The 14247-nt window shown below is 43.1% G+C and overlaps 1 protein-coding gene across 3 annotated transcripts in view; it reads left to right on the top strand.

Moving 5' to 3' along the window:
- Positions 1-10003, top strand: part of Pip5k1a (phosphatidylinositol-4-phosphate 5-kinase type 1 alpha) — a 46437-nt gene extending 36434 nt beyond the window's left edge. For all 3 annotated transcript variants that reach the window (XM_038310914.1, XM_038310913.1, XM_038310912.2), the window contains 7 exons: positions 38-121; positions 1711-1759; positions 1964-2048; positions 3020-3166; positions 3676-3805; positions 7827-7872; positions 8454-10003. In XM_038310914.1, the coding sequence (XP_038166842.1) occupies positions 38-121; positions 1711-1759; positions 1964-2048; positions 3020-3166; positions 3676-3805; positions 7827-7872; positions 8454-8456 (544 nt within the window). In that variant the 3' untranslated portion in view covers positions 8457-10003. The remainder of the gene's footprint in view (positions 1-37; positions 122-1710; positions 1760-1963; positions 2049-3019; positions 3167-3675; positions 3806-7826; positions 7873-8453) is intronic.
- The last annotated feature ends 4244 nt before the right edge of the window (positions 10004-14247 follow it).

Below are 14247 nucleotides of genomic sequence, written 5' to 3'. Positions count from 1 at the left end.
ACAGACTTTCTAACTCTTATCCTTTTGCTTTCCCCAGCATGGGTGGCATCCCTGCCCGGAATAACAAAGGGGAAAGGCTCCTGCTTTATATTGGAATCATTGATATTCTGCAGTCCTACAGGTGAGGGGCATGTGTATCACAGGTTGAGGAAAGGGCACATTGAGATGTGGCCACTCAAGGTTCTTTACTTATTTTCCTTTGGTTATTTTAAGACAAGGCTGGCCTTGAACACAGAGAGATCCACGTGTCTCTGCCTCCTGAGTGCTGAGCTTGAAAGTGTGCACCACTGCCACACAACCTTCCTTTTTTTTTTTAAACTTTCCCTTTTCCATTTTATAAATGTGTTTTACCTTGGTCTATGTATGTGCACCACTTGAATGTCTGGTACCCATGGAGGTCAGAGGAGGGTAAGTCACCATGTAGGTGTTGGGAACTGAACCCAGATCCTCTGCAAAAGCAACAAGTGCTTTTAACTGTTGAGCCATCTGTCCACTCCCCAACATACTTTTAGATGTGTGTGTTTGTGTGTGTGTGCGTGCGTGTGTGTGTGTGTGTGTGTGTATGTGTTTTCTCTTGACAGTGTTTCTCTGTGTAACCTGGGCGGTCCTGGAATTCCCTCTTTAAACCAGCTGGCCTCAGACTCAGAGATCTGCCTGCTTTAGATGTGTTCTTTCTGATGCAAGAACAGTGATCACAGTCCGGTTACCTTTAGGTTTTAGGTGCTTTATTCCCTGGCTTTTCTGGCTTACCGCCTCTTCAACACGATATATACTTTGTGTGGATACCAAGTCAGTCCTCAGACGCTTAGGGCAGAGCTCTCCATCTGCCCTGACTCTCCGTGAGAAACCTGGGGGTTGAGTCATCCTCCATACGGTGAGATAGCTGGGAGCACGTTCTCATTCCCACAAGGGGAAGATAGGTTTATGTGTGAGGTAAAAATGACAAGCCTGTGACAGTAGAGTGGTGATGAGGGAGGAGCTAAAGTAGACTGACTGTCAGTATTTGATTTACCCATTATTATTACTAAAATTTTGTTACGCATATTTATCTGTTGTGTATGTTTATGCCACAGAGGACAACTTGTAGTTTCTCTCCATTTTGTGGATCATGGGGATTAAACTCAGGTTATCAGATGTGGTAGCAAGCACCTTTACCCCTGAGCCATCTCACCAGCCCTCTTACACACGTGTAGCTCTACTCTCTCAGCTTTACCCTTCTATTCCTTTAGCTTTCTTTTTTCTCTTCTGGTTCATTGGTTGTTCTGAGTTTTGTTTTTGTTTTTCAGACAGTGTCTCACATGTAGCCCAGGCAGACCTGGAGCTCACAACAATCCTCTAGACCCAGTCTCCCAAGTGCTTGGTTACAGGCATGTGCTATTGCCTGATCCTGCCTTTCCTTTACAATTAATTAATTTTGTTTGGCTTTGCTCTTCCAGCAATTGAACCAGGGCCTCATATATGTTGGCAAGTGTTTCATTACTGAACTGTCCCGCTCATTTAATTGGCTTAGCTAAAAACAGCACTGGTCTCCGTGTGGAATAGGGCTACCATGGTAGTTCTTCAGAAAGCCAGTATACCACAATGGGTATACTTGCCCTGTGTTTATCTTTTTAAGGTTTTCTGATATCATGGTCTCTTAGCCCTTTAAAATAAGTAATTATAATGGCCTTTCATTTAAAGACAATGTGTGATACACATTTTTCTTGGCAGGTTTGTTAAGAAGTTAGAGCACTCTTGGAAAGCACTGGTACATGATGGGGTGAGTATAGCAGTTAGCTAAAGGCCTCCTCCCCACCTCATATGTATATGTGTAGTCTATGTATTATTCATTTCTTATGTGTATACATAATGAATACATCTCATTTCTGGTAGGGTTTCAGTGTAAGGGAACAAGGCCCTTGGATGACACAGCCTCTTTCTGGGCCTTTCTGTTTACTCTGTAGTCATCTCTTCTATTCAACAGGACACAGTATCAGTGCATCGTCCAGGCTTCTATGCTGAGCGGTTCCAGCGCTTCATGTGCAACACAGTGTTCAAGAAGATTCCCTGTAAGTGGCTTCTACCAGATGACCCCCCAGTGGCTCCCTTACCCCAAGTGATGGTGGGCAGGACACCTCTGTCAGGGAGCTGCCAAGGCCAGAGGCCTCTCCTGCTCTGCCTACATCCTGTGAGCGCTGCTTCTCGTCTTTGTGTCAGTCACTGTCTGTCCCAGTCGTTTCCGAGTTGCTGCTCCCCCCTGGCTCTCCCTACATGTATCGCTGAGGTGAGGGCCATTTCTGGGGATTGTGGGACTGGAAAAAAAAATGTGTAGCTCTCACTGTAGACTTTGTGACACAGGCTCGGGTGTCTAAGAACAGACTTTTGTGTAGAAAAGAACAGGCAAGGATGTTAGCAGTATTCTTAACTTCCCTCCCATGTCCAGGGCCCAGGAATTACCCTGCTAGTTCAAGTGGTTGAAGCCTTGTTGATGACTGTTGAAGGAGTTTTTAGTCTTTCTTGATACACAAGTACCAATGTTTTTTTTTTTTCAAACTCTGTTTTGACACTGGCAGATTCAAGTCTTCCTCCTTTGCTGTCATCATAGGCATCAGTTGTCCCTTAGTGAGGTGAAGAAGGCGTAGACATCACGGACAGGCTGTGAGGCCTAAAAATCAAAGTGAGCACCAGTGTAAATTACAATGCTGTGTGCATCAGGACTAAGAAGGGGTAGAGATGTGTTGTCTGTAGCTTTTATTATGTTAGTAAAGAAAAAGTCATTCCGTAAGTGAAGCCGGGCAGAAAGCTGTGTTCGTGTTGCTTCGTCTTAAGTTTTCTGTTTCTTTCCAGAGTGAGGGGACTCGTCTCTCTTCTCTGAGCAGTAGTACTCTGTAGGCCACCTTTTCTGACATTAACCCGTTTTCTGCCTTTGCTTGAGAACTACTTTGTGCATGTGTTGGGGATACTAGCAGTTGTGTCTTGTCTGTCTTGGTGATGGTTTCTGAGGTGGGTGCTAAGTAGGCTCTTTCTTTCCCTTTTGAAGTGAAGCCTTCTCCTTCCAAAAAGTTTCGGTCTGGCTCGTCTTTCTCTCGGAGATCAGGCCCCAGCGGCAACTCCTGCATTACTTACCAGCCATCGGTCTCTGGGGAACACAAAGCACAAGTGACTACAAAGGCGGAAGTGGAGCCAGGTCAGCGCCAGGGCTGGGGTCCCCTTGCATTTGGACACTCCCTCCCTTCATCTGAGGTCTCATGTTCTCTGGCCAGGACTCTACTCCCCATTTCTGTGCAATAGAAACTAACTTGCTAACTTGTCTTGGGTTTTTGTTTTATCCCCCCCAAGACAGGGTTATCTGTGTAACCCTGGCTGTCCTGGAATTCACTCCATAGACCAGGCTGGTCTCAAACTCAGATCCTCCTGCCTCTGCCTCCCAAGTGCTGGGGCTAAAGGCATGTGCCACCATGCTCAGCTGTTCGTTTGTAGACGGGTTCTCACTATGTAGCTCAGGCCCTCGTGGAATTCACTATGTATGTAGCCAAGCTGACCTCAACCTCATAACCCTCCTTTCTCAGACTCCCAAGTACTGGAATTACAGGAATGCATCACCACGCCCCTCTAAGTCACTACATGTTTTCCCTGACTATACTATCCTTTATTTATTGCTTAATTTCTTGTTTATCGATTTTCTTTTTTCTCCAGATGTACACCATGGGCGTCCTGATGTCTTACCTCAGACTCCACCTTTGGAAGAAATCAGTGAGGGCTCACCTGTTCCCGGTCCCAGTTTCTCACCTGTAGTTGGAGAACCTTTGCAAATACTAAATTTGAGGTTGGTTTTTTGGCCTGTTACTTTATATAATCTCTTTCAGGTCCTCAGAAATCTTCATTTTGATGATTTTCAAAAGAGGAGAGAGAGAGAGAGAGGAGTTTATTGTTTGCTTGGTTGTTTTTGAGACAGTCTCACTGAATAGCCCACGCTTATCTCAGATGGGCGATCCTTCTGTCTCATCAGTCTCCTATGTCCTGGGGTTGCAGTCAAGCATTCAAGAGGCTAGTAATAATCATGACTTAAGTTTGTCACCTAGTCACCTAGTTTGTTATCTTTTACATCATAATAAATTACTCCCATACTTTATGACTTAAAATAAGATACATAACTGGGTATTCTGGGGCAGAAAGATTTCTGAGTTCAAGGCTAGCCAGCATTATAGAGTGAGACCCTGCCCCACAAAAACCCCACAACTTTTATAAGAAATTTTTAACTCTGTGCGTGTGCGTGCGTGTGCGTGCGTGTTTGGGTAGCAGCCTCTAGTGATCTCTTGGTGTTTCTCTGTCTCAGGCCTTCTTGGTAAGTTAGCTCTGTTTCTGCTGGTAGAATTCTAGGAAAGAGTCATTCCTTCGTGTGACTCTTACTAGGTTTACTCCATTAGATAAAAGCCTCGCTCACGAATATCTTTTTTTTCTTCTCTTTTTTTTCTAATTATTTTTCCCTTTATTTTATGTGTATGAGTATTTTTTTCTCCATGTATGTCTGTGTACCATGTGCCAGGTGCCACAGGGACTAGCATTGGATCACTTGGAACTGGAGTTCCAGGTGGTTATGAGTTGGATGCATGCTGGGAACTGAACTTAGGTCCTATGCCAGAGCAGTAAGTTAGCCATCTCTGCAGTCCACAGCTGCCTTCCTCATATGCCCTATGCTTTTAGGGTTAAGAGTATCTGAGACAATACTGCAGCTTCTGTTTGTTTTTCTTAGTGGTACTTGAGGATAGAACCCAAGACTTTATATATGCTAGTTACATCTGTATCTCACTCTTTGTTTCGTTGTTTTAGAAAAAGTCTCAACGTATGTAACTTTGAATAGGCTGGAATTTGCTGTGTAGACAGGGTGTTATGGGATTGCCGTGCTATTGGCAACACAACACAGGATGGCTACTGGAACTCACAGTGTTAGGGTTAAAGACATATACTACCTTACCAGACTTAGGCCTTTGTTTTTGAATTTTAAATTTTTTTTTCACTTTTTTTTTTTTTTTTTTTTTTTTTTTTTTTGTGGGGTAGAGGGCGCGCATATGCCATATTGTGTATATTGGAGAACAGCCTTCCATGTAGGTTCCAGGGATCAGACTCGGATTATCAGGCTTGGTGGCAAGCACTTTAACTGAGCGTATAACCAGCCTTATTTATTGGAGATGTCTGACTCTGTAACGTAAGTTGGCCTTCCCAGTACCAGTATTGCAGTGTGAGGCATGGTAGACAAGGGGGACAAGCACCTTTGCCTCTGGGCTCCATTATTACCACTGCATTGCTACATTATAGGTTTCTGTTAGGGAAACACTACATAGGAATTTGTATTATGTATTAATACAAATTATGTGTTAACATGATAAATTACTCCATAACCTAGCAGTTAGAAATAAACATTGTTGGGGTTGGAGAGATTTCTCAGAGGTTAAGAGCACTGGCTTCTCTTCCAGAGGTCCCGAGTTCAATTCCCAGAACCCACATGATGGCTCACAAGCCATCTATAATGAGATCTGGTGCCCTCTTCTGGTGTGCAGGCATACATGCAGACAGACCACTGATAACAAACATTGCTGACTTGTGTTCTGTGGTCAGGAGTTTAGATGAATCCTCTGGCTCAGGAGCTCTTGAGTGGTCACTGTGAAACTCTAGACTGGGCAGCTGTCTTAACTGAGCCTTCCCCTCAGTTCTGGGGGAGGAAGCTTAGTAACAGAACATTTAACAAGCACTTGTGAGATCCTGTGCTCATCTTCCAAAAAGAAAGTTTGAGCCAGGCATGGTAGGTAGCTCACACGGTCCCAGCATTTAGGAAACTGAGGTAGGGGGACTGTCATGAGGTCAGCCTGGACTGACTACATTTTGAGTTACAGATTGCTAAAGTAATCCTGCCTCAAAAACCCAAAAGTTTGATCAGGTGTTGGCGCAAACCTTTAATCACAGCATTCGGGAGACAGAGGCAGGGGATCTCTGAGTTTGAGGCCAGCATGGTCTACAAGGTAGACCCCATAGGCTAAAAAAAAAAAAAAAAAAAAAAAAAAAAAAAAAAAAAAAAAAACTATATAGACAAACTGTCTTGAAAAATCTCCCCCAAAACAAAAACAAACAAAGAAGTTTGGCAAGGGGTGGTAGGGCAAGGATCATCTTCCAAGCTCAGTTAATATGGCTGTTGTTATAATCTAATTCTTTCAAGGCTGTTGAACTGGGTGCTCAATTCATTACAGACTGTTGGCCAGTGGTACTTATTCCTTAGTTGCTTGTCATTTCCTTTCTATAGCTAGCTTTCTTCAGAGAAAACAAAGAAAACCTTCATTCAAGAAGCAGCCACTTAGCCAGCTGGTCAGTGTTGGTGCACGCCTTTAATCCCAGCACTAGGGAGGCAGAGGCAAATGGATCTCTTTGAGTTCAAGGTCTGCCTGGTCTACAGAGAGAGTTCTGGGACAGCCAGAGAAACTCTGTCTCAAAAGAATAAGCTGCCACATTCTTTTTTTAACCTAGCCTCAGAACTGACATTTTTGTATTTCTGCTGCATCATATTGTAGAAGAAAGTCCCTGAGTGCAGCCCACAATGGAGACAGGAGACAGGTCAGGAAGCAGATAGTACTGGGAGCAGCTTTGGAGATCACCTTCCACCATGTGGACAGAAAGGAAAACGGGGTCAGAGGAAGTGCTTTAGAGTAGTACTACTGTAGACAGGCCAGTGGCACATGCCTGGGAAAGGGAAGCAGGAGAATCAAGAGTTTAAATAACCCTCAGCTACATAGAGACCCATTCTAGTTAGAGACCCTGAGACCCTGTCTGAAAAAACAAACAAAAAACCTAATTAAACCAATAATACTTACAAATGTATTAGCTTCAGGCCAGTGGAATGGCTTAGTCTTTAAAGGTGTTTGCCCTTAAGCCTGATGAGTTTGACCTTCAAAACCCTTATGGTGTAAAGAGAACTGATTTTGTGGTTTCCCCCCCCCCCCCACACACACACAGCACACACCCCAAATGCAAACAGTTTTAATTCTTGTAACTTCCTTTTTGTTTGTCATTTTGTAGTGCTTGTGATTGAATTTAGAGCCTGTTAATGTTAGGCACTGAGCTTTATACCACCATGCTCTCCCCAAAGCTCTCTCTGCTTGTTTGAGTTGTTAGATAATAACCACTGCTAAGATTCCTCTGCCTCTGCCTCCCACATGCTGGGGTTAAAGGTGTGCTTTACCACCTTTGACTTTGAATCTTGAAACAGTTTTTCATAAGGTTGCCCAGAATAGCCTTGAAGTCACTCTGTAGCCACACAGACCTTGAGCTAGCAATCCTCCAAGTAACTGGGATTGTGTGCATGTACCACTGTGCCTAGCTTAAATTTAGTAGCTTCTAGGTCTTCTTTTCTGTGTCATTAATCAATCCTTCCACTGTGGTGTGGGTTCCAGGGATCAAACTCAAAGCTGCCGGGCTTGAGCAGCAGGCTCCTTTTATGTACTGAACCATCTCTTCAATCCAGTTGTGTTTTGTGAATCTTTTTTGGTTTTTCGAGACAGGGTTTCCCTGTAGTTTCTAGAGCCTGTCCTGGAACTAGCTCTTGTAGACCAGGCTGGCCTCGAACTCAGATCCGCCTGCCTCTGCCTCCCGAGCACTGGGATTAAAGGTGTGCGCCACCACCGCCCAGCGTGTTTTGTGAATCTTAAAAGAAATATGAAGAGGCAGTATAATTGACATTGGATGTGCTGAGGGTGGAAGCCAGGGTTATACATGCTGTGCATGTTCTGTTACTTGAGCTACACCCACAACTTCCTTTGTCTTCTAATTCTCTGCATTTTCTCTTTTTCTCCTCTTGTTAGTTCAACCTTGGAAAAGCTTGAAGTTGCAGAGTCAGAGTTCACCCATGTGAGTACCTGGGGTCTAGGGAAGGCGATTGCATGCAGGGTGTAAAGTGGATCACTGATGGAACAGAGCAAAAAGTTGATTGGGAAATATTGGTATACCCTTGAGCCTTGCTTTTAAAAGGTTTTGTGATCAGGCATGATGGCACATACCTTTAATCCAGTACTTGGAAGACAGAATTTAGGGCCAGCCTGGTCTTTCCAGGCCAGCCAAGGCTATATAGTGAGATTCTGTCTCCCCAAAGTAAAAAGGTTTGTGGTTTTAAAACCTCATACTTGGAGCAGGGCCTGGTGGTGCACACTTTTTATCCTAGCACTCAGGAGGCCGAGGCAGAGGCAGGTGGATCTCTGTGAGTTCTTACAGAGTGCCTTGTAGGAAGGCCAGAGCTACACAGAGAAACACTGTGCCCAAAAAAAAAAAAAAAACAAAAACAAAAACCAAAAACAACTTCATACTTTGGAAGTGGAAACTAAAAAGAAAAGGAAAAAAGTCAATTTTGCTAGCTAAGATGAAACAAACTTGATTCCATTCCTACCTCCTTGTCTCATGTTTCATGGTCAACTTAACATTCTTTCTCTTTTCAGTGAGCAGTGAGCCTGAGAAGACCTGAAACGAGACTCTACTATCACTTTGATCCCAAGATGTCAGCCCTTGCCCCAGGAATGCTGAGTCGTCTTCTTGGTCATCAAAAGAGGAGAGAAGTGTGGAGCTAGCAGGGCTCTCCAACACAGTTCTCCCCTTCCTCTGGGCATTAGTGCCTTTGACAGTCGAGGACAGCAGTGTCCCCACCGCTCCAGAATTGGGTGGCATGAATTTTCCCCGGGCCAGCCATGGCCTATGTAACTGAATAATTTTCATACCCCATTCTTTGTGTGGAGGTGGGGCTGCTGGACGAGGTGGTTTTCTTCTCTTCACCTTTCTCCTGGAGCTGGACTCTTACTTCCTCAGGACAGACTAGTTGGACATGGTTCTACCTTCGCTCTTCCCTCTGGTCTTTGAGAAGACCCCAGTGATTTTTTTTAAAGGCTTTTTGGGGGAGAGTAAGGATGATCCTACTCCCAGCCTTCTTTCTTCCTCACAAAAGGAAAAGGACAAACAGCACATGTTGTGAATTCAAGTCAGTCTCAGATAAAAGTTGTAGAAGTGTTGAGAAGAGCCCTAGTGTTTGAAGCAGAAAAGCTATGCCCCGCCAGTAGCTGCTCCCCTCCCACACTTAGGGCCGAGGGAGTCGTGAGGGGCATGGCCCCCTGTACCCTTTGTTAAACAATGGGGCAGCCTTGTTAGGAAAGTAGACCTTCTCAGCAGGGCTCTACTCACTGCCAGGTCATACAGTTATTACTATTTTGCAATTTGGAATGTATTCTAATAGTTTTTCTAAATATAAAGAATTATCAAATGATTTTAGACCATTCTCCAAAGGAGATTTCTTTGTCCTTCCCTTATTTCCAACAGTATTCTGCTCTTTGTGGAGCTCTGGTGGAGGGGGACATTTGTGTCTGTGTAACAGGCAGTCCGTATCTATGAGGTTAGAGAATATTTTCTTAAACTCCTGGGGAGCCACAGACTTCCCTCAGTAGGGTGATCGCATGTCACCTGGCCTGCCCCCTTGCTTTGTTAGAGAGCTGGAAGTGGGGTCTCAAACCCTGTCCTCTCTCAGGGTTGTGGTCCCTCCGGCCCCGGCCTGCGGGGCGGTGCATGGTGTTGCAGGCAGGCTGTTGAAATCCCACGTTGTTACTTTTCCAGTCCGTCCCGCCTTGATATCAAGTTAGCCTACCCCTAAGTAACTGTCTATATTAGACACCCCAGCCAGCTTCTGGCTGCCTGTCTTTGCTGCCATGTTCTTTTTTACAAGAAGGAAAGAAACAATTCTTGCTATTTTTTTCATAATTTACTATTTATGATGTATTTAAGTGTTGTATTCAGGACAAAGTTCTGTAAGGGGTGGGAGGGAATATTTGAGGGAGGGCTTGGATTAGGAAAAGGACATGGGGAGTCAACATTTTTATGGAGTGTTACTATTTGTCTCTTCTTTGTATTGTTGAAAATGACAAATGCGATATAAAGGAATAAATACCTGGTTTTCATGTATTAAAATTCTATCAAATACTTGACCCACTTTTAAATATTTTCGTTACCCTGGTAGTGATGGTTTTATTACATTTTCATACATGTACATAGTGTGCGTGATCGTCCTCACCTCCCTTGCTGCCCTTTCTTTAGAGCTGTTTGTTATGGCTTAGTTGTTGGTGCTAGGGCTAAACCCAGGGAGAAAGAACTTGTGCCTGATTGCTGAGCCGCACCCCAGCCTTATTGGATCTTTTCCACATCCCCTCTGCTCCAGCTCTGTCCTCCACCCAGGCTCAGTTTGTGTTAGCGTGAACAAAATCTTCACCCAGCCTTCCCATCCTTCAACTGAAGTGTGATTCAAGCTGAGAGCAGTGGCTTCAGTTCCCAACTGCAGTAGTTTAAACTTGAAGAACTCTTGTAGATTGTAACTCAGTCTATTAACTCAAGGATTTGAGAATCCAAAGCTGAGTTCACTCGGCTTGAAGAGAAGAGGAAGAGTAAGGAGAGCAAGGTGTCATTTGGCCCTAGAATTCCTTCTGACTAACCTAATGTGCTTCTCTTGGAAAATTACAGAGGTGCCCTTCTTTTTTTTTTTTTTTTTAAATAAGGTGTAATTTTTGATTCTTTGTTTTTTGTTTTGTTTTGTCCAGGCATCCAAAGTTCTTCTGTATTGTTGGGGCATCCATCTTCAGCTTACAGGCCCATAGTACCTAGCAGACTTTTCCAGAGTTAAGTAAGCATGGCATCTTGGTAGCCAGCATTTTGCTGTGGTTCCATTAAGAGATTTAGTTTTCCTGATTCACCAATAGCAGGGAAAAAGCAGTATTTTTAAAATGCTGGCTTTCTGGGCCATGTAGAGGGAGCTGCAGGCAGGCCTGCTTTTTGTCCCACCCGGCTCCCAGCCGCCTGGCTAGCTTATGCCCCAAAATAACAACACACAAACTGTATTCATTTAAACACTGCCTGGTCCATTAGTTTCAGCTTCTTACTCACATCTTGACTAACCCATATCTAATAATCTGTGTAACACCACGAGCGGTGTCTTACGGGGAAAGATTCAGCATGTCTGACCTGGCAGCTGGCTCCATCGCGTCTGTCTCACTGAGGAGAGGCATGGCAATTGCCCAAGGCATCTGCCTTACTTCCTTCTTCCTGTTCTGTCTACTCCACCCACCTAAATCCTGCCCTACCAAAAAGCCAAGGTGGTTTCTTTATTAACCAATGAGAGTCCTCCATCAGGGCCATGTTGCCAGCATGAACTCTTGACTCTTTCTCGAGGTCCACCTACAGAGCATTTGAGTGGGATCGGTGAGCAGACTGGTACAACTTGCTTAATGGCAACATAGACCTACTGTGCCTAGAGATGGGGCACTGTGCACAGCTCTCGCAGGCAGCAAGCAGCTCCACCATGCTGGACTGGGCAAGGCAAGCAGGAAGTACCATATTTCCCCAAGCAATGGTGCCGCTTAAGTTTTAAAAAGCACTCTTGAACAATAAAGGATTACAGATACACAATAGGACAAATTCAGATATAAAAGACCTCTAAATGGGTCACAGAGTTGGATAAATACGTAGGCTTGGGAGAGAAAAGAAAAAGTATAGAGAGTCATAAAAATAAATAAATGGTTTAAAAACAAAGTCTTTAAAGAGACAGAGTACATACAGTCACAGATTGAAGCAGCAAAGATAAATATTAAAAAGTAATAGAGTAAAAATAAGCCATGTAAAGCTGGAATATACACAGAGAGTCTGGATTTTTATATTGTGTCTTCTTTGAATTTTTTTGACTGTGAAGGAGCTAAGTACAGAGAGACATTTCATTGTATGGGCTGCTAAGCTAAATCAGCATGTATATTATAAAGGTATCTTGTTTTTAAAACTTGAGTCTAAGGATATGTTGCTTTGGAAAAGAGGTTTTCCTTTTGTTTCTACAGAGGGTGAGAACCTGTGGAATCCTCCCGGACTAATGTGGTTTGATGGACCAAGAGCCCCTGAAAGGTTGCCTTGAATACCCCTCAAAAATTATTTTGCCCAATAAAAAGCAAGAAGCAGTTTAGAGAAGAACTATGCTCATATTCCCATATATTGTTTATAATTTTTTTACATTTAAAGGAGGATGTGCTATAAAGATTTGCATGGGTATGGATCTTGATTTATTGATACAAATTTAAGGTCAATTTTGTTATACTGTGTATATTTCTCCTCACAGGTATTGTGTTTGTGCAGTTCATTTAAAAATGTATAAGAAATATAGATATGAGAGGCAGGTGGATCTTTGTGAGTTCGAGGCCAGCCTGGTCTACAAGAGCTAATTCCAGGAGAGGCTCCAAAGCTACAGAGAAACCCTGTCTCAAAAAAAAAAAAAAAAAAGAAAGAAAGAAAGAAATATAGATATGGAACCGAATAGAAGACCCGGATATCAATCCACATATCTTTGAACATCTGATCTTTGATAAAGAAGCAAAAAATATCAAATGGAAAAAAGAAAGCATATTTAACAAGTGGTGCTGGCATAACTGGATATCAACATGTAGAAGAATGAAAATAGACCCATATCTATCACCATGCACAAAACTCAAGTCCAAATGGATCAAAGACCTCAACAGAAAGCCAGGCACACTGAACCTTATAGAAGAGAAAGTAGGAAGCACACTTGAACGCATTGGCACAGGGAACCACTTCCTAAATAGAACCCCAGCAGCACAGACACTGAGAGAAACAATAAATGGGACCTGAAACTGAAAAGCTTCTGTAAAGCAAAGGACATGATCAACAACACAAAACAACAGCCTACAGAATGGGAAAAGATCTTCACTAACCCCACATCAGACAGAGATCTGATCTCCAAAATATACAAAGAACTCAAGAAATTGGACACCAAAAGATCACATAATCCAATAAAAAAAATGGAGTACATACCTAAACAGAGAACTCTCAAGAGAGGAATCTAAACTGGCTGAAAGACACTTAAGGAAATGTTTAACATTCTTGGTCATCAGAGAAATGCAAATCAAAACAACTCTGAGATTCCATCTTAAACACCTGTAAGAATGGCCCAGATCAAAAACACTAATGACAACTTATGCTGGAAAAGCTGTGGGGAAAAGGGAACATTTCTGCATTGCTGGTGGGAATGCAAGCTGGTACAACCCCTTTAGATGTCAGTGTGGTGATTTCTCAGAAAATTAGGACACAACCTTCCTCAAGACCCAGTAATACCACTTTTGGGTATATATCCAAAGGATGCTCAATTGTACCACGAGGACATGTGCTCAACTATGTTCATAGCAGCTTTGTTTGTCATAGCCAGAACCTGGAAACAACCTAAATGCCCCTTGACTGAAGAATGGATAAGGAAAATGTGGTACTTTTACCCAATGGAGTACTACACAGCAGAAAAAAATAACGACAGCTTGAATTTTGCAAGAAAATGGATGGAGCTAGAAAACATTATTTTGAGTGAGGTAACCCAGACACAGAAAGACAATTATCACATGTACTCACTTATAGGTGGTTTTTAAACATAAAGCAAAGAAAGCCAGCTTACAAACCACAATCCCAGAGAATTTAGACAACAATGCAGACACTAAGAGAGACTTACATAGATCTAATCTACATGGGAAGTCGAAAGTAGAAAAAGACAAGATCTCCTAAGCAAATTGGGAGCATGGGGCCCTTGGGGGAAGTTTGAAGGGGGAGGGGAGAGGCAGGAGGGGAGCAGAGAAAAATGTAGAGCTCAATAAATATCAATAAAAATGTATAAAATAAAAGGAATATAGATAAGTAAATAATCATCTATAATAGTCAAGCTTGTAGTCATGTTAGTTAGGTTTTCTAGATATATAGAGATATATTTCAGTTAGATATTCTTCAAATCTTTCAGAGACCTCCAGAATATGACATTTAAAATGTTTAATAACTTAGGGCTTTTCATGACAGTGAGACACATCTGCTCCTGGCAGCACCAATTACTTCAAGAGCAAGATGGGCATTGAAGAGGCTCATTATGGAGTTGGTTAGCCATTTGGGCAACAAAAAAAACTGCTCTTGCCCTGACACCTTGATAGACTGGACATACAGGACCTATAGAAAAATGGCTGCTGAGCCGGGTGGTGGTGGCGCACGCCTTTAATCCCAGCACTCGGGAGGCAGAGGCAGGCGGATCTCTGAGTTCGAGGCCAGCCTGGTCTACAAGGGCTAGTTCCAGGACAGGCTCTAGAAACTACAGGGAAACGCTGTCTCGAAAAAACCAAAAAAAAGAAAAAAAAAAAAGAAAAAATGGCTGCTGAACTTGCCTAAAGGTGAGATGAT

Source organism: Arvicola amphibius, chromosome 14 (genome assembly GCF_903992535.2).
Source record: "Arvicola amphibius chromosome 14, mArvAmp1.2, whole genome shotgun sequence".
NCBI lineage: Eukaryota > Metazoa > Chordata > Mammalia > Rodentia > Cricetidae > Arvicola > Arvicola amphibius.
Note: the sequence above shows the minus strand (reverse complement) of the source record. Positions and strands in the feature narration are given on the sequence as shown.